At 38.5% G+C, this 24,176-nt stretch overlaps 1 protein-coding gene and 1 pseudogene across 2 annotated transcripts in view; one reads left to right on the plus strand and one right to left on the minus strand.

Annotated features, from left to right (window-relative positions):
- RBM28 (RNA binding motif protein 28) overlaps positions 1 to 22,793 on the plus strand; it is a 28,649-nt gene extending 5,856 nt beyond the window's left edge. Inside the window, exons 5-19 of the mRNA XM_079151653.1 lie at positions 372 to 464; positions 1,156 to 1,227; positions 2,320 to 2,500; positions 2,639 to 2,781; positions 4,749 to 4,821; positions 7,496 to 7,605; positions 10,596 to 10,669; positions 11,471 to 11,606; positions 12,640 to 12,704; positions 14,629 to 14,787; positions 16,637 to 16,786; positions 17,089 to 17,163; positions 19,202 to 19,458; positions 20,080 to 20,179; positions 22,300 to 22,793. Of these exons, the coding sequence (XP_079007779.1) occupies positions 372 to 464; positions 1,156 to 1,227; positions 2,320 to 2,500; positions 2,639 to 2,781; positions 4,749 to 4,821; positions 7,496 to 7,605; positions 10,596 to 10,669; positions 11,471 to 11,606; positions 12,640 to 12,704; positions 14,629 to 14,787; positions 16,637 to 16,786; positions 17,089 to 17,163; positions 19,202 to 19,458; positions 20,080 to 20,179; positions 22,300 to 22,434 (1,823 nt within the window). The 3' untranslated portion in view covers positions 22,435 to 22,793. The remainder of the gene's footprint in view (positions 1 to 371; positions 465 to 1,155; positions 1,228 to 2,319; positions 2,501 to 2,638; positions 2,782 to 4,748; positions 4,822 to 7,495; positions 7,606 to 10,595; positions 10,670 to 11,470; positions 11,607 to 12,639; positions 12,705 to 14,628; positions 14,788 to 16,636; positions 16,787 to 17,088; positions 17,164 to 19,201; positions 19,459 to 20,079; positions 20,180 to 22,299) is intronic.
- LOC306668375 (large ribosomal subunit protein eL37-like) lies at positions 20,645 to 21,550 on the minus strand (annotated as a pseudogene). Its single transcript has one exon. The product of its transcript is annotated as a large ribosomal subunit protein eL37-like (transcript).
- Positions 22,794 to 24,176: the final 1,383 nt, after the last annotated feature.

Below are 24,176 nucleotides of genomic sequence, written 5' to 3' on the forward strand. Positions count from 1 at the left end.
GCATGCTAGGTGAGGGCTCTACCACAACCCCAGCCCTGTCTTACTCTTCATCACCTCTAGATGATATGATATTTATGAAGTATCTGGCACAGGGCTTGATGAGTAATGAAAACCCAAGTAATAGTTCTTGTCCCTTGATAGTATTTTTAGTTAGATTAGGATTAATTTTAGAAGATTAGTTGCCATTGCTTTTGACTTCTTGCTCTCCTCAAGCCGAGTCAGGATTCACTTAACAAGAGAATATAAACTATTGCCTTTGGGAAAGGACTACCTGACTGGTTGATGGGATTTGGGCCAAGTTGCTCTAATTTCCTTCTTAGTGTTCTGTGGCTCCCCACTGCTGCCTCTAACTTTTTGTACATTTTATGTAGATGGAAAGATGCGTGGTTTTGCTTTTGTTCAGTTCAAAAATCTCCTAGAAGCAGGAAAAGCTCTCAAAGGAATGAACATGAAAGAGATAAAAGGTAAGTTTTCTAAAACCAAACCATTGACCCAGATATTTCTGGTGTTTGGGCGAATTAGCACAGTAACCCACTTTCTGCGTTTTCAAAAGGCATTTGCACTGTAGAGAGTCACTGCTAGCTGTTGTGGCAAAATACTTCTAGTACTTGATCTTGGTACTTGAAAGTGTCCATGCCAGAATTGTTGTCTTTATTTGGTGATAGTGTCCTTTTAAATTTTTAATGAAGAGTGTCCTGGAAATAATCACTGATAGATGCAGGTTGGTATCTAGGTTCCTCCTTGTTGGTTGTGACCACTCTTCAGCATTCATGGGCTATTAAACTCACTGAGGCTATTTTTGGTATTGATTATCAGGTACTGTGCCTAAGGGTTTTTCTAGCTTCTGAGTAGGGTGCCCATTGGTCCAGAATGCCTGTTTTGCTACTTGCTAGTGTAACTGGAAACACTGTTATAATTCTTCATTTTTTTTCCCCTTCATCTTTACTAAGGTTGGTGCCCCTGTAAGGCAAAATTTGTTATTGTTAAAATGTTTAAGGATTAAAAAGAGCAGCTAAAGTTCTATAATTTCTGAATTGGTGTTTCTTTGTTTCCACTGGTTCCATAACTATGTTTCATGGGTTGAAAGTCACATACAGGAAGTAGGGATATTAAAAAGGAGGAAAACCTTTCTGATGCCACTTTCCTGTTTGATAGGTCGGACAGTGGCAGTAGACTGGGCTGTGGCAAAAGATAAATATAAAGATACAAAGACTGTTTCTGCCCCAGGTAAGGCATGGTAGAATTGGGTAGGAGGGTTGGATCTCCTGGATGAGAGCGTGAAAAAACGCTTGTGTGTTTTTGCTAAAAGTATGAAGGAAAATGCTTGTCAGAGTGGGAATATTAGGCTGGAGATATCAAAAGCACAAGTAGCCAAAAGAACAAAATAGCATTCAGGAAAAACTCTGAAATCCTTAGGCTCAGAAATGAGCCCAGGGTTTTGTGTCTCTTCATATCAGACCATCTGTGATCTGATACCAAAATAGAATCTTTTTAGTTCTAAGCCCACTCATAGAGTATGGACGTGAGGAAGGGCCTGAGTTCATTGTTCCCTCTACTTGCTCTCTTTTCCCAACTTTTCATAGGAATGATGAAGCATTAAGAATAGAGAAACTTAGAACTTGAGTTTCGTCTAGAGAATAGTTGGCTTTTAAGCCATTGGGATATCAGACTAGATCTCACTGAGATTAAAGTTGTGCCTGGGCCTCTGAGTTAGCATTGTGCTGGCTGTAGGTTACAAGTGGTGGGCTGTTTGGGGAGGCTTAGCTGCTTTTGTCTAATTCTGGGGCAGGTTAATCTTCAGGCTTCTCAAGATGAGAGAAAAACTGTAGGGGAATCTGAGTGATGAGAGTTTTATTTTTCATCCCCCCCCCCCCCCAATCCCAGTTGCACTTCTTATATATAATTGTCTCTTAGTATCTATGGGGGATTGGTTCCAGAATCCCCCTCAGATACCAAAATCCTGGTATGCTCAGGTTCCTTATAGAAAACGGTATAAGTTTGCATGGAATCTGCACTATTCTTCCATATATTATAATTTTCAGATTACTTATAATACCCAGTACAGTGTAATGTTATGTAAATAGATGTTATATTGAATTGTTTAGGGAATAATGACAAGGAAAAAAAGTGTAGTTTTGATCTATGTTTAGTTGAATCTAAGGATGTAGAACCAGTAGGTATGAGGTATACAGTCAAGAAAAATGTATGAAATTCTGAAACATCAAAGAACTATAAACTTGGAGTATTAGTTGCTCCAGTTAAAACAACCTTGTTTGGAATATTAGAGAAATTCCTAACTTTTTTTACCTTCCTCCATAGATGAGGAGAAGAGTCATAAACCTAAATGCCACAAATCAATTAAAAAGCATGGCAGGGTGGAAGAGGAAGAAGATGATGATGAAGATGATGATGATGAGGGTGATGATGATGATGATGAAGATGAAGAGGAGGAGGAGGCTAAAGAATCAAAAATGACCAATCATGTGCAAATTCAGAAGAGGTAAGCAGTGAGACAATAGAGGAAGGTACAGGAGGTCCCTGAGAGGAATTCTCATGTCTTCCTAGAATTGACATGCGTAATGAAGTTGAATAGCCATGAGTCAGCTCAGTTCCTTAGGTCTGAACTATGTCATTGCAGAGCAGTCAAGAGAGCAGCTCCTGAAGAAAGTAGTGAGGAAGACCACTCTGATGAGGACAGTGATCTGGAGGAAAGAGAGAGCATTGATGGTGGAGAGGGTTTGGCACAGAGTGATAGCAGTGCTGAAGAAAAAGAGGATGAAGGTTTGCTTGGATCTTCATAAATGCCTTTAAACCTTAAATAAGTTATGAGAAATGTTACATTATTTCTACCCTGGTCTCTCTTTAAATAGGACCCTAAGTTGTTCAACCACGTTTATGTTTAAATGCAGAAAAGGAAACCTCTTTATATTCCTTTCTTCTTAAGGTTTTTTGCTTAATATTTTATTATTGTTTACTTTGTTTTAAAAGTGAGTTTGAGGGCTGGGGATGTTGGCTCAGGTGGTAGAGCACTTGCTGGCATGAGTGAGGCACTGGGTTCAATCCTCAGCACCACATAAAAGTAAATAAATAAAACAAATATTGTATCCATCAACAACTAAAAAAAATTTAAAAAGATAATTTAAAAAAAAAAAGAATTTGAAGTGGTATTTGAGGAGTAAGATTCTTTCCTGGGCAGTTTAAAACCCAGCTTAATACTGAGGTTCTAATCTCATCATCATCCAAGTTAAATCAATAACGATAAATAGCATATATTGCATGTCAATACTGAAGTGGTGTCAGACAACTCTGAGTTGAGATAGGATAAAGGACTGAATAGTGAACTCAGGCTGCCTTGACAAAATACCATAAGACTGGGTGACTTAAACACAGAAATTTGTTTTCTCACAGTTCTGGAGGCCAGAAGTCCCAGACCAAGTGCCAACTGATTTAGTCCCTGGGGAGGTTTTGTTTTGGCTTGTAATCTGCTGCTATTTCACTGTGGTCTCATATAGCCTTTCCCTGTGTGCTTCAATGTGGGGAGAGAGAAAATGAGCTCTGGTCTTTCTTCCACTTATAAGGACACTAAACCTGTTGGATTACGACTTTCCCTTTATGTCCTCATTTAGCTTTAATTACTTCCTCAAAGTCCCTATTTCCCAAGGCAGTCATGTGGGGTATTAGGGCTTTAGTATACAAATTTTGGAGGAGCACTGTTGAGGTTAAGGACCTCTGCAAGCAATTTGTAAAATTGCTACAAATCCCCATTGCTACCTTGATTGAGAATTAACTCATTTATTGAGGACGGCAAGTCATTACAGTAAAAGAAGTGACCAATAACTGTACCTTTGGCTTGTCTAGTTGGACATTTTTATTCAACTCTTTGGCTTCCATTTCTGTAAGTCTGACTTTTTCGTTTGACCATATGGGAAATCTGAGGAAACAAGATTTTCCATGAGAATGGAATGGTAGACACCTCAGAATTGAAGCTTTTACACCGAAAGGACCATGAGACTCTGCATCCTGCAACCCAGATTCAGCTGTCTCTGACCATTTATTCACCTGAAAAACTTACAGGACTGATATATGATAATGGGAGCAAGCCAGAAAGTACAGTATAGAGGAGTATAATGTAGAAAGTAAAACTCATCACCATTCCTCCAATAATTCCCCAAAGTAACCACTGTTGTTTCTTGTATAATTATCTGGTAATTTCCTGTGTACACATAAGTGTATATATTTATTCTTCAGAATAAGTAGGGAATCTCCCTTATATCTAGATCCTCAGCGTCTTAGGGCACACCCCCCAGAGACAACCAGTATTATGTTTCTTATGTTTGTAGAGAACATTTTAACTTATTTATAAGCAAAAACACATACATTCATACCTACATAATGTAGCATATGTTTATGTGTATGAATCTATATGTGTGTTTTCTCCTCAAAGATCCTACATGTTTTATATTTCTGGAAAATGTCCATTATCACAGCTGTATATGGGAATGTATTTTTCTCACACCTGTACTACATTGGATTCCATGTCGTTTTGGTTTTGCCAATCTGTGGGTGAAAGTAGTCTTTTATTTCTTGTGCTGTTTCTCTTTTTTCATGGTGTTGGAGATTAAACCCAACTTTGTTCACTGTTAAATAATTTTTTACATTAATTTATGCAAGATCTTTACATACTTAAGAAGTTAGTCCTTTGTCATATGGCTTGCACTAGTCTTTGAGTTTATTTTTCTTTTCCTTAGATATACAAGTCTCAAAGAAAAAGAAGAGGAAATTACCCTCTGATGTGAGTGAAGGGAAAACTGTTTTTATCAGGTATGCCTTCTACCAAGAGAATTGCCATTTTCATTGCCTTGACAGGTCTCCTTTCTTCCTTTTTCTTTCCCTCTCTCTCCTTTTTTTTTTTTTTTTGCCTCACCTTCTTCCCCTCTCTCTTTTCCTCTCTTCTTTCTCCACCATCCTATCTTCCCCTCCCATTCTCCTCCCTCCTGTGTTTCCTTCCTTTTGGTACTATTTATGTTACCAAGCCCAGAAAGTTAGATGCTGTAAGACCATTAGCACATCACATCTTAACCTGGGAATGTACCAACAATGAGAAATATAGGAGGATCAGAACTGTAAAGCAGAAAACAAGGAGTAGCTAATATTTTGTCCTCTTTAGATTTCATTCTTTGTAATTTGGGTGTCATTATTTGGAATAAATCAGCACTTCAACTGTCAGGAACATCTTGGTTCTGACTTTTGTTTTAGAGGGAGTACTGGGGTGATACCACTTGTCACAAATGACTTTTTTCTCCATACTAACTTAACTTTTAAGTCAGTGTCCAGAATAACTAAGACATGCTGTTTCCAGGAAAACATGGTGGTAGGGGGATGAGGGCAGAGATGGCTTTTATTGCATGTTTGCTGTTACTGTTTCAGCCCTACCAACTATAGATTGACGTTTTTATAGGTCAGGGTATCATCACTTCAAGCATGTCTTCTTGTTCTTTCCTAGTACGCTAGGCTTATTTTGATCTGCTTTTAGAAGTATATATTTTATCCTCCCATATAGTCTTTTAAAATTGTTCTCGTTATATAGGTAACTTATGTTCATTGTAGAACATTTGGGAAATACTTGAGCAAATAGGAAAAAAAAAATTAAACCTTAATCACTGCTCAGAAATCATCCCCACACATGCCCACATAAATATTTTAATAAAGATGAGTTTGGCCAAAACAGGCTATGCCCATTTCTCACTTAATAGTAACTTGTGTTACTATTATATCTTTCCATAGTTTTTCTATTTGTTTTAAACTTCAAAACTTGAAACTTCCATGTAAATAATTTTGTATTACAGAAAGGAAGAAAAGTTACATTCAGAAGCCTGTGATCTGAATACCAATGATTCTATTACTTTTCTTTGTGTTTTAGCTAATAAAGAACTTAGGGAAATAAGGGGTGGCAGAGGATATAAAGGGGTGGAAGAGGATGTAAAGGATGAAGCAAATTAGAAGAAATAATATGGATATATCCTCTATATATCCTGTAGAAAACTTCTATTTGTCTGGAATATTCCATGAACTAGTATTAGTTACGGGGCTATTTATTGAGTATAAGAGAAGTAAAATTGTAGCTATTACTAGAAACTGTTTTTCTTAACTCTGGAAGGATGTGCATAGCTAGAAAAATGAGGAATCTTTGTACTACATCAAAATGTAGGAGAACAAAATCTTCCAAGATTTGTAATTCCATCAGAAGAAATAAGTACAGGTTGAGTATGCCTCATCTGAAATTCAAGGAACCAGATGTGTTACAAAAGATTTGAGTTTTTCAGATTTTGGAATATTTGCATACATTTTACCAGTTTAGTTTGTCTCTAATCCAGAAGTCCAAAATCCAGAGTCCAGAACTTTTTAAGCACCTTGTCAGTGCTCAGAAAGTTAATTGGTCTTTGGGTTAGTTAGAGATACTGAGAAACATGTAATTTATTTATTTATTTGCACTTAGCTAATATACTTTATCATGTAACACAAATGTTTGCATTTGTGTTATTTTGAAGGCTTTTCCGACTTTTTAAAATCTTAACAGAAACCTAGATTTCATAGTAACAGAGAAAAAAATGTCTAATCTGGAGGTGAACAGGACAGAAAAGGTGATTTTTCTCACTAGATTGCTGTGTGCCTTTTGGTATAGTAAGAAAACTCACGTTGGCCATCTTAAGTGAAAAAGAGAGTCTGTGGGATAAACATGGGGGTGGCTTATAAAATCAAAGTTGTTAAAAGAGTGGACCTCAAGAAGGTGAGGAGAATCTGGGTAATTCTGGGATCCTGCTGCTGGAGTCTGTGGGTCTTTTCGCTAGCAACACTGTGTTTTTTGTTGGTTTTTTTTTTGTGTGTGTGTGTGTGTGTGTGTGTTTTGTTTTAATAGGTATAATGTGTGTTCTGTAAAGTACATAACTCTTAAATGTACAGCTCAGTGAAAATTTTCACACGTATATATTTGTGTAACCACCATTCAGGTCATCATGTAGAAGATTTTTCTAGTGCCTTGGAAGTCTTACTTGGGTGGGGTACTGCTATTTTGAATTGAATTCAAGTCTTTGTATATGTCTACTTAAGTTTCAATCTCTGCTAGAGAATCTGATTGATCTAAGAAAGTCCCTTGGGACCAAGGGGCAGAGTCATATTGCAGAAGCCTGGTTATTAGAGGCCTCCCTTCTGTATTGGTGCTATTTCTGAACAAGAAAAGGTGGTCATGAGCAATCATGTTCATTTTTTTCATGGACAAAAGCAATTCTTGGAGCCTCTCATTCACACAAGTGAGGAAACTGCCAGAGAGGCACTAGAGGCAAGGACCCAGGCCTTCTCCCTCTCTCTACTTCTCCCTTCCTCTCCCTGCCTCCCTGCCTCTTCCCCTGTAAATGTCCAATTCATTTACTTTGTAGTGGAACACAAGATCTCACTTTGTAATTGATCTTTCTTATCACCTTCTTATTGTCTTCCATAGAAACCTGTCCTTTGACTCAGAGGAAGAAGAACTTGGAGAACTCCTCCAGCAATTTGGAGATCTTAAATATGTCCGAGTTGTCTTGCATCCAGACACAGAGCATTCTAAAGGTATTTGCCACCAGCTGGCCAGGCCCTAAAAGGGTTGCAGCCATTGCTATGGATGTTGACTGGTCACATGAAGGCATATTGTATGCCATTCTGAAGTGTCCAAAGTCTATCCTGCCCCTGGCTTCCTTAAGCCCAAGGATGTTCTGAAGTTATGATACCAAACAGTATCTTTAATGGTGCTGCCGTAATTTTGTACAGAGGTTTTAAGTGCTTGTTTATTTACTTTAGTGTAATGAATTCCATTTGTTGTTCTCCTTCGAATTTCAAATATGATAGCATCTCATGGATATTTATCATTCCACAGGCCACGCCCCCTCCCCCCCCTTTGTTAGAAATGGAAGCTGACAGAGAAACTTTGTTGCATAGCAAAAATCAGAAAGAAAACTATGTAGCAGGAGTGCTGCCTGAGCTATTTTTTCCCTGAAATTATTTTGTACTCCAAGGGTTAACCACTTCTTATTCTTGTACACTGCTGTTAGGTAAGCATTTTTCAACACATTCTAATCTTTGACTTCATGGATTTCATTCATTCTCCTAAAGCACTGAATTCTTAATTTATTCTGATTTTTGAGTCCTTTGAGATCTAGCAAAAGCTAGAAACTCTCCCCAGAAAAATGCTATTTCTGAGGGGTGTGGGCACAGGTTAGAAATTACCCATGGATTAAGAATACCCAGTCTAAACCTTATATTCTAAATTGATAAGATTTGATCACTTTTGATTTTTACTCAGCTAAAGAAATATAAATAAGACAGTACTAAACAGTTTCCTGGAGATTAGGAATGTAATCCCAACTATGCCAAAGACCAGCTGGGTAATTCCCTCCTCCCCACCCCCCAATCTGGGTGATTTGGGGCAAATCATTTAACCACTGTGGACTTTAGTTTTTTATCTGTAAAATGAATGGGTTCAACTAGAGTAACCACTTAGATACTTTCAGCCTCATATTCCGTTATACTTCTTGGACCTTCTTCATTTCCAGTATGTTTTTCTAAAAATGGGCAGCTAGAGTTACTTAGAACCTTCCAAGTATGGGTATGATATTGCTTTATTTTTATGATATCCAATATCTTTTATGCCTTCTCGAGTGCACTAGTATATTGGGTTGATATTTTCAGAATGTAGTTTACTACTGTTTACTAGATGTCTTTTGGGCTATTGTTAACAGAGTTAATGATCTTAAAAGCATAATTTTAATTTTTTTTCTTAATGTATTGTTTTTTCCTGACACATATTTTTCTGACACCTGTTCTGTCTACTCAGGCAACCTTGTGCTCCTCTTATGGTGTGTTCCTCTCAGCATGTCTCTAGCACTGCCTAGAAGGGCTAAAGATTATCTGTAGACTTTTAGGGAAATGTTAATACTGAGCCCAATACCTACCCTGGTTTCAATGATAAAATTCTTATTAAGAGAGATGTACTACTGGGAGCAGTAGTGCATGCCTGTAGTCCCAGTGGCTTGGGAGGCTAAGGCGGGAGGCTTGCAAGTTCAAAGCCAGCCTCAGCAACTTAGTGAGGCCTTGAGCAACTTAATGAAACCATGTCTCAAAATGAAAAATAAGGGAGTGGGTGGCTAGGGATGTAGCCCAGTGGTCAAGTGCTCCTGGGTTCAATCTCTAATACCAAAAAGAGAAAAAGAGAGAGAAAGACCCATTTTCTTCATATTAGATAATTAGGTTAATATGCCTGTTAGAAATCCTTCCCCCGTGTTCTTTTGTTACACTTGTTCTGTAGTACCTATAGGGGGATTAGTTCCAGGACCATTGCATATACCAGAATCTGTGAGTACTTAAGTTTCCTTAAAAAATGATGTTGTCTTTGCATTTGTGCATTCTCTCTATATTGTAAATGATCTGTAGTTTACTTATAATACCTAATATGTGAACAACTGTTAAACTGTATCATTTGGGGAATGACAAGCAAAAAATGTATGTGTTCAGTATAGACATTTTTTTCTCCAAATATTTTTATTTCTTGATCAGTTGACTCCACTAATGTGGAACTCAAGATACAGAGGTCCAACTGTATTTGTTTCTTTGTTGGTATTTATTAATGCTATACACTATGTTAGTGGTTCTTAGTCCTGAGATGTTCATTGTGTTTGGGAAGATACCACCTGACTAATGCTGTAAGAGAGATGTGAGTGGAGGCACACAGAAGTAGGAGCAATGAGCCCTGTCTGGAGGAGGCAGAGAAGGCCTCACTAAATGGTGACCATTAGGTTGACCTGCCAAGTTGTGTCCTTTTGGTTAGTCACTCCCATTTATTCCTATCAACAGGCAGAAGATAATGCCCCAGTAGCTCTAGGAAATATGGTAGTGTTTTCATATATGAGAGAATTTTAAAAGTTTTTAAAAGTCCTAACAAAATATGAAGCCTATAATTTTTTTTTTTTTTTTTGAGTTTACTTTTTTTTTCTTTGCTTATATTGTCAATAGTATATATTTGGGCTGATGGCCCTTCATCTAACCAATGAAAGGCATACCTTATGGAGATCATAGAGCATAAGCCAAGAATTGAGCTTACGGACTCTTGTTTCCTGGGATATTCATGTAATGGAGGCCTTTTTTACTCCAGGAGGTGGATCTGATGCCTGAGACAGTGAGATGTAATTTTCAGGGTTAAGTGGTTCCTACTTCATCTTTTAGATCTCTAATAGGCACTCAATAAGTGCTGCTGAGTTAAGTGTTTACCTGGAATTTCCCTACCATTTTATGTGGACATTATTAAGGAGAAAGATGTTGAGACTAAAGTTTCAAGATACATTAGAGAAGATGAAGGCAGTAATAAAATTTCACTGAGAATAGATGTGCTATCGTATTTCCTTTTGACCTTCACTGCCTAACTTAGTGTCCATCTCTGGTATTTAATAAATGGATGCTACTTTTCCTTCCCTTTCTGTGTTATACTGTGGCCATTAGAAGTATTGTCTTTGATTTACTGATGGGCCACAGGAGTTTGGGATGTGACTTAATTTTGTGTCTTTGTGCAGGTTGTGCATTTGCCCAGTTCATGACCCAAGAAGCAGCTCAGAAATGCCTTGCAGCAGCTTCTCCAGAGACTGAGGTAAGGAAGCCTTTTCTTTTGCTCTGTAATGTAGAAGATAGTGACTTCTAGGGACAATATCTGGTGTTCACACAAAGTTCCATTATTTTTGTTGATGATGATGATGATGAAGCTAGCACTTGTTGAACACTTTGTGTGTGTGTTAGGCACTGAACTTTACATGCATTACCTTATTTAATCATTGTATCAGCCCCATGAGGTAAGTAGAATTATTATCTCTGTTTCTTAGGAGAGGAGCAAGTAGAATAATTTCTCTGATGTTTATCAATTGCTTTATATGTGGCCTCTGTTGAAGGCTGATGACATGAAAGACTGTGACATGAAGGAATTAAGACAATCTATAAAGAGGAATACATGTTGGAGAAAGTGTGTGGATGATTCAGAATTTTTCTCTGTGTTATGTAACCAAGTATATATTGTTTTGAGATAAGTTATCCTGTATTGCCATTATCCCTTAAATTTTCTTGTTACTGTCATTTTACTAAACTTTCCTCAGAATATTAAAAATTTACCTGATTGAAGATCATTTTCCTCTGTTTTGGCTTACTTTTCAATTAATGAACTCCCCTAGAGTAAATCTTTACTGTTGACTATCCTCAGTACACACATGACCTTTTGCATAGCTACACTAAATATTGTGAGGGTCAGGGATCCACATGTGGACAGCTAGACTGAAACATCCTGGGATTTGGCTTCCATGACATAATTGGGGTTTGTGGATTCCCTTTCCTTGGTGTTCCTTGTCAGGTGCGCAGTTCCTGCTTATTGTGTATTTGAAGAGAGGGTTGCAATCTATTACAGGGTGGCGGCCTTAAATTGGATGGCCGGCAACTGAAGGTTGACTTGGCTGTGACCCGTGATGAGGCTGCAAAGCTTCAGACAAAGAAGGTGAAGAAGCCAACTGGAACCCGGAACCTCTACTTGGCTCGAGAAGGCTGTGAGTAGTGAAACGGAGATGTGAACCAGGTTTCTGAGTGACTCCATGCCATGACAGTGATCCAACATGGGGCACATTTAAAAAAAAAAAAATTCCTTCTTAATAGTATCATTATCATTCTACCTTGCTAGATGTGGCTTTCTGTTAGAAAAACTTCACCCATTTTGTGAATTAACTGATCCCATTCTGTTTTCTGCCTGGTTGCCTTTAGACTTTTTTGATGGAGGATTGGCAAGGCAAAGAGGGAGGAAAAATTTAAACCATTCTTGCTTCTTGACATCATTTCTTTTTTTTTTTTAAAGATGCTAGGGCCTTACACATGCTAGGCAAGCACCGTGCCACTGAGCTTTATCCCTAACCCCTTTTCATCATTTTTAATAAGAAGTGTTCTGAAGGCGTTGAAAATTATGACTAATTGTTACTCTTTTGGATTATTCATGGATTTAAAGTGGGCATCTAGTACCTTTCCTTTAACATCAGGAAGGTAACCTGAAATTAGCATTAAGTTAAAAAAAATCCTTTTTTCTAGGTCACACAGTGTTTATCAGCATAGTCCCAACTAATAATGTTAGGCTCTCAGCCTTTGATCCTAGGCCTCTATGACAATGGGTGTTTTCTAGGCTGGCTTATCTCACTGCTGAGTGATGGCCCCTCAGTACATGAGAGACAACTAAGTTTAAGGGGCAGGTTGTAGATGGAACATTTTGCATTCCTAATGCTTATGTTGTACTTATTTTCAGAACTTCCTCCAGGTTTTTCCAGGTACTATTATGCATGTATCTGAAACTTATTTGAAGGGAGAAAAGGAAAAGACCAAAATCACAGAATATTGAGAGTTTTAGCCCTTAAGAGCTCTAAGTCCAGAACTTAGCCCTGTAGCCTATTTTTGGACCTAACCAAATGATAACATGTTCTGGCCAACACAGTCCTCTGGGCCCTGTACAAAGAGTTTGCATCATTCAAATCACATTCCTCCTGTTGCTCCGTGAAAATTCCCTTGGTGATGTCTTGGCCTTTTTTCTTCTTTCTGCAGTGATCCGTGCTGGGACGAAGGCTGCTGAGGGTGTGAGTGCTGCTGATATGGCCAAACGAGAACGGGTGAGTAGATTAGGTACTGTCCTACTTATAAGACTCCATGGCTTAAAGTCAGTCAAAAACAATTATTAGATACAGTATTATATGGCATTATAATAACTGGATCTTAGTTTTGTTTTCCTGGTTTCTCATCAGTAAACATCTGCTGAGAAGCACACTGCTGGGTCATGTAGTAGACATGTGAAGGCTAGGGCTATGCATAATTGTCAGTGTAAATGTAGAATAGCATCAGAAAGGAAGAGGTGTATGGGTTAGAGTATTAGGATAGGGAGGAGATGTGGGTTTTGGAAGGAGCAGCTGAGATGTCAGTGGGGAGGGGTTGATAACTCCAGTTTGTAAAATTGTTGTAGGAAAATTCTGTATTATAGGAGTTTCCACTGTTAACTGGTACCATTATGTTCTTTGGCTACTTGGTAATGTTAGTTCCTCTTATACTGAAGGAAAGTAAACATTTTTACTATCATTCTATCCAGCCTAGAATTTTAGATAAAAATGCACAACCTTTAGCTGATTGTGATGGTGCATGCCTGTCATTCCAGCAACTTGGGAGGCTAAGGCAGGAGGATCAGAAGTTGAAGGTCAGCTTTGGCAATTTAGGAAGGCCACATCTCAAAATAGAAAATAAAAAAGGAGGGGGATGTGGCACAGTGGTTAAGCTCCCCTAGGTTTAATCCCCTGTAAACTCCTCCCCCCCCCAAAAAAAAAAGAAACAAGAGCAAAATCATTAACAGAATTAGCTGTGAAACCTTAAAGTTCAGGAGATAGTGAACAGAGGTGAGGATATAATAACAACTAGAAGCATTTTTTCTTTTTTCAATGTGCACAGGTCCTATATTAGTAGTGTTCAGTTTTTTTGGTAATGAACATCAAGAAATCTTGGTATTTGTGAGAGCACGGTGTGCCCTTTCTGATTACAGTGCAATAATGACATTGAATTTTAGAACTAATTTTGAAAATTAGCTCTAAATCCAGTGAAAAGTTCACTGGATTATATGTAGTCATCATAAATTCACAGCATCACAGCTTTTCCTGGGAGAAAAATAGTCCATTGAACTTAGGCATGATAGCCTCTTCAGATGTCCCTTTAATATTCATTTTCAGAGTATTTGTTTATTTTGCAGTTTGTACGTATCTTTACCAAACAAGAAACAGCAGAACTGAGAAGACTTGATAAAAGACAAAAAATTAACCGAGAGCTTTTTTCCTACTTAGTTTAAAAAAAAAAAAAAAAAATTAGTAGAAGAATGTCATTCTTCATTTTTTTCTTCAAAGACAGGTTACCCAGGGAACTGCTGTTCCTGGCAGTATAGTTGAGGGGGTTGCTGAACATGCTTTTGTGGTCATGGATGTGTCTTTGCCTCAGGGTGGCAGAGTTGAGACAAGACACCATTCTGTGCTTTAAATAAGTCCTATTTCTTTTGGGAAGGCAGCACTGAAAATTAATTTGAGTTAGTGGGTAGATGAGTACTGGGCATAGATATTAGCCACAGTATTCATCGGTTTTGCTCTGGGCAACATTTTGAACCAGGGATTTGTATGTGTCGGGGGCGGGGAGGGTGTAGTATGTGTAAGTAATCTAATTTTGGTCTCATGTTAGTGCTGAGAGATTCATACTGTATTTTATCTGCAGCTCTATTTTGTGAATGAAAAATTGAGTCTTGAAATTTTCATGTGATTTCTATAATTGGACAGCTTCCTAGTTCAGATCTGACTCCAGAGCCTATGATTTTACCACTACTTACCCATTGTCCAACCTCCTTAAACCTTTCTTTTCTTGTGCTGGTCAGTATAAGGCTATAGGGTTGTCAGTTTTCTTCCTTTTTTATATGTGATTATGGGATGAGGATTGTGGTTCTTTCCATCTATAGAATTTGCATCTGCCTTTTTACTTTTTATTTCTACTGTTAACAATTTGTCATTTTTTTAGTTCGAGCTATTAAAGCATCAGAAACTCAAGGACCAGAATATCTTTGTTTCCCGGACCAGGCTTTGCCTGCATAATCTCCCAAAGGCTGTGGATGACAAATGGCTTAGGAAGCTGCTGCTGAATGCCACTAAAGGGGAGAAGGGGGTGCGCATCAAGGAGGTGAGAATTGCCCTATTTATTCAGAACTTCCATTCTCATCCAGGGTTTATTGACTGTGTATTTCTGGCTAGGATGCTGGCATATCAACAGATTTTCTTTTGGACTCATTGTCAGCATGCAAGACTGGATTCAGCAGTCGTTTTTGTTTTGTTTGTCTTCAGAGGACTGTCTTTCACATCTGACCAAATTACAGCAGAATGTGAGGAAGTCTCTGTCCTTGGGAATTAATTTAGCAAGCATTTAAATGTCTGCTATGTGCTCAGGATTATACTGGGTGCTGCAATGTGCATTTTCTTGCAGAGAAAATAATTCGTGTACTTTGCTCTTTAGTAGAGCATTTTGTTACCAATTAGGGTCTTACTCAATGGTAAGAGTCCCCAGTACCCCATGGTGAGCACAGGGGGCCATGCATGTCTTTAGCTGTTCAAGTAGAAAACACTGGGTTCACACCAGGTCTTAGTTCACGCCACATGAGTACTGAATCCTCTCCTCTGTGTCTCTTTCATAGGACTTACTGTTAACACTGGCCTGAAAAGGCAGACTAAACTCTTCAAGGGATACTATTATATCCTCAGTCCTTGGTATAGCACATAATAATTTTTCATTAGTATTTATTTTAAAAGTGCTATGGCCAATATTTGGGGGTCTCCTTTGCTCCATTTTATCACCATAAACTGTTTTTCTAATCGCTGAAAGCCTCTTCAAAATGTACATGTTAGTACTGGGAAATGATGTGAGAAAATGTGACCATATCAGCATATATCTGACCAACATTGCTAAAACTTCTAAAAGTATTTCTGGCTTAGGGGTCCATGTGAGTAACCTCACATCCACTTTCATAATACTTAGTGTCTATATATTTAAAATCTTTGTATTCTATAATGTGTGTATTATATTGAATTTTTCTCTTAAATCTTTGGTTTATATAGGTATGGTGTCTTAGTAAGACAGAAGCATCTTGAGGACAGGAACTCACTGTGTGCTTCTCTTGATTCCCCTCTGGTGCACACAGTGATATCTAGGAACAGAATAGCTGCTGAACATAAATCAAATTTAGAATCCCATCTGTCCCCAGTACTTAGGCTTCTCCATTACAAGGGAGTGACAACTTTCAGGGGTAATTGTACATAAGTGGTCAGTTTTCTCATACCTCAGTGCCCCAGTTTCTACCACATTCTGCTTAAGAATTTAGGGGAAAAATCATGCCAGAGAGGATCTGACTCCAAGCAAAGAGCTGAAACTTCTTTCTGTATTTCTGAGTCTAGACTTTGGGGAGGCTCTTTCTCATACCAGAATCATCTTTCTCACCCAAAGCCACCAGGCTTTCTCTCCTTCCTTCAAATAAGTCCCTTTCTGGGACCTTTCTTTAGTAATGAGCTATATGGACAGTTTTCCATCTACAGTGATAAATTGTTATACAGTGTAGAGTGCCATATACCTCTCAGCTTGGGTATACTGTGAATAGTTAGCTACTATAAAAATTCCTCAGCAAGTTTTATTGTATTGATGTGCTTATTTGTGAGTCTGTGTTGTTGTCTGTAAACTCTTAGAAAATAATAAAATAATCTGTGCTCTTAGTGGGTGTATTCTAATTAGATGCACATTCAGAAGTATTTTTTCAGTATGTTTTTTATGATGGCAGCATAAATGAAGATTCTCTTTCCATAATTGATTTTCTTCTTTTTTGTGTGTTGCTGGGGATTGAACTAGGGCCTTCGTGTTAGACAAGCACTGTACTGATCCATATGCCCAGCATATAAGCTCATTTCTTATTGAATCTGTTAAAGCAGTTCATGTCTGACAAGATTTATCATTAAGTAATTATGCTTTGTTCTCTCATTTGACTTAGTGTAGGGTGATGCGAGACCTTAAAGGAGTTCATGGAAAAACAAAAGGCCAGTCCCTGGGCTATGCCTTTGCAGAGTTCCAGGAGCATGAGCATGCTCTGAGAGCCCTCCGTCACATCAACAACAATCCAGAAATTTTTGGGACTCAGAAGGTAAGCCTCATCCTCCAGGGAGACTTATTTTCCTCAGGGCCACCTATGGAAAAGAGTAGCAAGTGGATGGGGTGGAGGAGGAGGTATGAGTGGATTCCATATAAAATCATCATAAGGAGCTCTAAATTGAATAGACTGCTTGTAGAAATGGCCCCTTACCTTTTAAGTAGAGGAAATGAGTACTAACCTCTGGTTTGTGGGTGGATAATTCCACTTACAGATCAAAATCTAAATTTGCACTGGATTCAAGCCCCAGCACCAAAAAAAAAAAGTCTGACGAATATCATTGTCTCCTGACACAGAGACCAATAGTGGAGTTTTCTTTGGAAGATCGAAGGAAACTTAAAATGAAGGAGCTAAGGATCCAACGAAGTCTGGTAAAAAATACATATATTTTTTAATGTCATAGTTATTTAAACTTAAATTTTGTTCAGTTTGTGCTTCTCCTCCCTGAGAGCAATTCTCAGCCCAATTAAGGTTACTGACCCTTTATTTTCAGTTCCCTAAAGCTCTTTGGGCCATTTTCTCCTCTGTTGACATGTCCTGTGATAGCTCCATAGGAGAAGGGAAAGGATAGGGATCAGTTAATAGGGTTGTGCGGGACATGTCAAAACTAATGGATATTGTTAGGGTTTTATATTCATGTTGGTTTCAACTGTCCCTCCAGAATTCTTTTTTCTTAGATAGCATGATTCCTGATGGTTTTAGAATTGTTTTTAATCTAGCATGGTAGATGGAAGATCAGAGACTTTGGGAACAGGCACACTTGTGTTCAAACTTTAGTTTTGCCCCTTTTTTGCTATATATTCCTTGGTAAGTTATTATCCCTTAGAATCTCATTTTGTAATATGTGTTAACAATGTCTACCTCACTTGACTATGAGGATTAAATGAGATGACACATGTCATTGCCTACCTTACTGCATGGTCATTCTCTTGCCCATCTTCCCCAAGGACATACAGGGCCAGATTATTCGGGGTTCCATAACTCTTATAGCTCTTGTCAATATTAACCTTAAATTTTATATATAGTGAACAATCATAGTCTTTGTGGTGTGTACCAAGAGCATGATTAAGAGATGAGCATTTACAGTGGTTAAGACAATGGCTCTGGGTTGGAGAACTAGGGATCTGGTTATTGTTCAGGTTAACTTTGTTATTCCACATGATAGATTTATCTACTGTTTTTAGCCATTGCTTGAGAAGTGACTCTAAAGCTACTGGCTTTGTTTTTTCACATTACTCTTTGTCTACACTTATGTACATAAGCTCTTTCTATGTAAAAATGCCCCTTTCAACCCTAATTCAAAACAGATACTTATTTCCATATTCAGATCAAATGAGTAGTGTTCTCCCACCTCTCAGATAAGGCCTCATTACTTAGACTCTGATGAACTTTCTTAAATGGTTTCTTATTCTGTTATATCTATAGCCTCACTATTTAGAGATAGACTGGCATATAATCAATGTTGGTTATATTAGTGTATGTATCTGGATCTCTTACGGTGAAAGGGCATAACAGCAAACACTTATTGTTACATTAATTTCACTTGAATCATCTTTTTCTTTCACTTAATTACAAATAAATCTGTAACATCCCTTATGTCTTCTCTAATGCTCTTCCTTTATGTAGATCTGAGTTTCAGACCTGTGTCGTTTTCCTTCTCTCTGAAGATATTTGTTTAGCATTTCTTACAATATAGGTCTCTTGGTAACGGGAGAAAGTCTTTATTTCTCCTTCACTTTTAAAGATTATTTTGTTGGATATGTAATTCTAGTTGGTGATTATTTTCCTTCAGTATTTTAAATACCCCACTTTTTTCTTCCTTACATGATTTCTGGAGAGAAATTCAGTGTAATCTTACCCTTGTTCCTCTATAGATAAGATTTTTCCCCCTCTGACTTCTTTCAAGATCTTATCTTCCATTTTTTACAATTTGACTATGATATGCCTAGGTGTGGATTTGGGGTATTTATCTTTTTTTTTTTTTTTTTTTTTTTTTTTTCTCAGCTCCTGTATCTGTGGTTTGGTGTCTGTCATTAATTTTTAAAAATTCTTAGCCTTTACTACTTTAAATATTTCTCTTGTTGCTTTCTTTTTTCTCCTGGTATTCCTCTTCAAAGTGTGTTATCCCTTTTGTACGTGTCCCTCATCAGTGGCTTTTGAGTCTTGGGCAAGTTACTCTATGCCTATTTCTGTATTATGGGAAGGGTAATGGTTATTTTGTGTCCTCCACCCAGTAACTCTCTGTTACTATAGATAGTGCTTGTATTCACTTTTCTGTAGTTTCCAACAGTGTGGGGGAAGAATTCCCCTTCTTTCACCAAACTCACATAAAGTTCCGCTTCTGCTGGATATTTCCAGCAAACAAACCTCATCCAGAAACCAGATGGCAGTTTTTTTTGTTTTATGCAGCAAAAAATGAGCTTGAAGCCTACAACCAGTAAGCCCCAAAGGGAGCAAAAAGAGCCTGGAAAAGACAAGCAACAGAGTGCAGCTCAGACTCACACACAGGAACAAAGGAAGAAACCCCCAGCCCAGAAGGGAAAGTCAGACTCTACCTCATGGACAGGGTTCCAGACCAAGGCGGAAGTGGAGCAGGTGGAGCTGCCTGATGGAAAGAAAAGAAGAAAGGTCCTGGTGCTCCCCTCACACCGAGGACCCAAAATTAGGTAAGATGCAAGAAGGTGACATGGAACAGGGAATCTCTGGGCACATTTGTTTTTGTGTAGCTATTTTCCCTGTTGTGGCATTTGTTTGGATGAAAGGGATTCTTAGTGCTGTGCTGGTCCCACATGGGATTAACACACAAGTCTTTCTACACCAGCAGAGATGTTACTCTTGGATCAAAGGGCAGAGGGAGCCTCAGAGGAGCCTTCCAGGGCAGGCTTTCATGCCATTTTTCTCTTTTGAAGAGCTTCCTCTTGTCCAGATGGCCAGCTCTGTCGGCTGAAGCTACCTACTTGAAGTTCACCTGTAACTTCTGTTTGGGGTGCCAGATTTGTGCTATGTATAAAAATAGATCTTTATGAAATATTTGGTAAGTAAATGAAGGTCTTTGTGATTCCACCATGATTTAAACAACAACCACAAAAACCCAGTAAGTACAAAAATGTTGAGCCTTAGGATCATCTGTTCTAGGATCCCATTTTAGAGTGATTTAACTTATCCTGGGCCTAGAAAGAGTCAGTATAAAAAGGAATTTATCTCTGGAATTCAGAGAACTCAGGAATGTCAGTTAGAGGAAGGACTCAGAGTGACACTTGACCATCTACTTGACCATCTTATTTCAGATTGCGGGACAAAGGTAAAGTGAAGTCCCTCCCTCCCAAGAAGCCAAAGCCTCAGATAAACCAGTGGAAGCAAGAGAAAAAGAAATTATCTTCCAAGCAGGTGAGTTCTGTAGGGCACATGCCTTGGTATGGCGAGACTGCCGGGCTGGCAGCACTCATACCTGGGTTAGTTGCGCAAACGTGTTCTGGATTGCAGCTGCCTGCAGGACTACAGCACTGTCACATCTGCTGAAATTAATAAGAACTCTTAATACTATATTAGCCTATTAAAATTTTCCTAATTGTCTCAAAATGTTTTTTATGCTTGGAGAGTCTTAGTCAGGACCGACAAGGTTCATATATTACCTTCACGTTTTGTATTTTTTCAATCTTTTTTTATTTAAAGTAGCCTCTCTCTATTTCCATGCCCCCTTTTTTCTGTGCTGTTAATTTGTTGAAGAATCCAGATCATTTGCCCTAAAATGTAATTCATTTTGAGTTTAGCAGCTACCTTGTGGTGTCATTGAACTTGTCCCTTATCCTTTCAACTGATAGGTGTAGTGGCTGAAGTTCAGGGTTTTTTTTTTTTTGTTTATTTCTTTTTTTTTTTTTTTCCCTCCCCCATTTCTGAAAGCCAGAAAGTTTATTGGGTGGCTAATTGTTGAAACTGTCAAGAGGAGCTGGATGCTGCAACAGCCGCCCTCTTGGGTTTAGGAGTTGTTCCTTCACGGAATCCATGCCTGAATCTGCAGTATACAATTTTTAGGTGCCTCATTAGACCAGTCCCAGGGGTGTTTCATCTTTTAGCCTTGGCTCTCCAGTTATACTTTCTCTTGCATTTGGCACAGGTCGACTTCTGAAGGTGGTAGACCTTAGAGCCCCAGTGGTGACACAATGTGTTTGTGTTATTACGACATTTTCCAAACAAAGACATTCCCTTCATCATCTCCTTTCTGCCTCCAAGACCAAAGAGCTCAAGTTCAGTTTTCTTGACAAGTGTATTTCATGGGTGGTGCTGTGAGTTTCCTTGATTCACACACATGGTACTTGGTTGCCCCATTTTAGTGATGTGGAGATTGATCAGTAGATGCAAGAATTGTCTACCTCAATTTAGAAAGTCTCCCATCAACCTTTTTCCTATGATTTTAGTAACCATTGGTCAGTGTTGTATAGGCCCATTATTTACAGAAAAGTGATTTTCTAATTCATTCAACCCTTTTGCATTGCAAATTGAAGGCTTCTGCCTTCAATTTTGGGGCTACCACCAGTTACCATTTGTGTGAGAAAGGCAGGTTAAATGCTCACTTTTAAATTTTCTCTCTGTATTAGTGTGCAGAGTAATGAGCTATTACCCTACTAACCCTGTGGTGACCAATGAGATTTATTTAGTATTTTGGAATCTTGGTTTCCATATTTTTAAAAAAATGTTTTTTTGTTGTTGTAGATGAACACAATACTTTTGTTATTTATTTATTTATTTTTATGTGGTGCTGAGGATATGCTAGGCAGTGTTCTACCACTGAGCCACACCCCCAGTCCAGTTTCCATTTATTTGATGTGTTTTAGTCCAGTGCTTTTATTCTTGTCCTATCATAGGCCAGCAGAAGCCCCTTTAGATTGACTCCTGAATCCATCTGACTTGACCTTATCTGTCTTATATGCTTTTTTTCCAGTCCTGGCATTAGCCATTTTTCCAAGGAGCCCTAGTTTCTTTTAGTAGAAAATAATGATACTGTGTTCTTGAACATTTGAGATCAAGCTTTTTTCTACCTTCCCTACTCCATTTTTTTTTAAAGTTAAAGCAAGCATTAATTTCCCATCCTACTTAAGAAATATGTTTCTCGGAAATTTCTGGCTATATCACATGACATTTTAGAGATCTGTCTCTGAAATCCCTTAAGTGGTATTCTTGGTGAGGGCAGGAGCAAGCAAGAATGTCCATCCTCTAGGCTGTGTTGAGGTTGAAGTGAGTGAGTGGGAGCTAGAGAGGGAGAGGCTCCAAGACACCCAGATAAGTGCATTAGTTGAGCCCTGCTCCTGCATGCTCTTGGTCTGATGTCTGATCAATCAATGATTCCCTTTGAGCTTTTCTCTTTAAGGGTCTGTCTCTGAAAGTCTACCTCTTCCTGGTGGGGAGTGATCTCTGTACCTCCTTATTTTCTGTCTTTGGTGACCTAAGGGTAAGGTGACATTTAGTGTTTGAAACTGATTATCTTATGTCTTCTTTCCTTTACTTTATAGGTACCTAGGAAAAAAGCTAAGGAAAATAAGGCAGAAATCCGCTTCAACCAGTTGGTCGAACAATATAAGCAGAAATTATTGGGACCTTCTACAGGAGCACCTCTTGCAAAGAGGAGCAAATGGTTTGATAGTTGATGCTGCTATCAGACTGGGTAAGAAGTCAGGCATGTACTTTCTGGTAAAGCTCTTAATCCTAGGCCCATGCCCATGTCTTTCACTGAGGGAAAGAAGATCCCTGAGAGCACCAGCTCTGTTACGAGGCTTCCTGGACTGTGCATTTCTGAACTTTGGTTCCTCCTCCAGTATATGTATATGTAGCTAGTTAGCTACAGAGAAGTATCTGAAAAACATCATGATGGTTCTTGTATATTATCTGGAATATTATGTGAAGTTGTGTCTATTATTGCCCATTTTTATTCTGTTTCTCAAATGGAAGCAATTGTAAAAAGCATTCTGGAGCACTTTTTAAGATGTATGATTTGTTTTTACCCTTTTTATAATAGACTGTTTCATTTTTAATATTAAATCCTTTATTATTAACATCTTTTACACTCTTAACTAGTTCAGTTTTATAGATCTGTATGCTGTAGGAGCTGACTAAGTAAAAGCAGAGAAAAATGTTTGTCAAGGTAATCCATACAAGCTGGAAACCCTTGAGTGGGAAAGCAGTTGAGAGCAGTGGGCCAGGCACAGAGCAGCACCTGCTAAGTGTCTACTATTATGAGAGGGTAATGGCTGGTAGGCAATTAGAGATCAGTTTGCAGTGACCACAAACACTCACCTGGCTAGTGATGACCTGCATTTCTCTCATGGAGCACCTCTTGCTGGGAACTCAGAGCTAGTAGCTGTAGTAGAAAAAGCAGTGGATATGAGGCCCAGATCCCTCTACGCCTAAGTACCATCACCCTGTGGGTTCTTTCGAGGTCTTAGTTTCTTCACCTGTAGAATAAGGAGTTTTACTATTCTCTCTGATCCTTTGCAGTTCTAAGTTCTTTCTCTATTTCATTCTTATCATATTCGTATTCCTTCTCTCCCTTTTCTAAAGAAAAGGTGGAGTGGGGGACTTAAATATTAGAGTCAAGGTCCATAAGGATCCTGATGGCATGAGGAGTGGGCTGAGTCTGAAAGACGAAAATCACTGGAGGCAAACATAAATCCCTGTGCTGGACTCTAAAATCCCACTGCACAACTTCTGGTGAGAGTGTGGGAGTCAATTGACTTCATGTTACACAGCAGCAGTCTGGCCCTGACGTGTACAAAGGGACCATTGGGCTGTCTTAGTGGACATGTGAGGTCTCAGGTGAAGGAGCTGCTAGTACTCTGAGCTGGCCAGTTTACACCTGTAGGACAAATACAGTGACCAAATAGGTGAAGGAAACCAGAATTCCATGTGGAAGCAGAATTAGTCATGACTGTTGTTGAAGCTGGTCATAGGTAAATGGAGATTTGTTACACTATTCTCTCTGCTTCTGTGAACATTTGAAATTTTCCATAATAAAAAGTCGAAGAAAAGTTAGTTGAGAAGATGAAGGAAAGTATTTTGGCCTGCCTAAGAAGGAAATTCTTGGTGGGAACTAGCTATGGGGAAAACACATAAGGGTATATAGAAGCAGATGAGTGAAAGCCACAAGGAATCAGATTTTGACTCATCATGAGAAGGAACTTTTTAATGTAGCTGTCAGGTATAGATGTAGTATGTCTGTGATACTGTTGAGATATAGATGTGGTATGTCTATGATACTGTCCAGGAACTCCATTGCTAGAGTTATGCTAAAGGAGATGATAAGGACAGGTCAGATCATTAATATTTGGTCCCATGATGACCTGAAGATGTGTCTGTTTTCTTGCCCAAGTGCCTGAGGCCTGTTTCTAGAGAC

Source organism: Sciurus vulgaris (assembly GCF_902686455.1).
Source record: "Sciurus vulgaris genome assembly, chromosome: 8".
In the NCBI taxonomy this organism is placed as follows: Eukaryota; Metazoa; Chordata; class Mammalia; order Rodentia; family Sciuridae; genus Sciurus; species Sciurus vulgaris.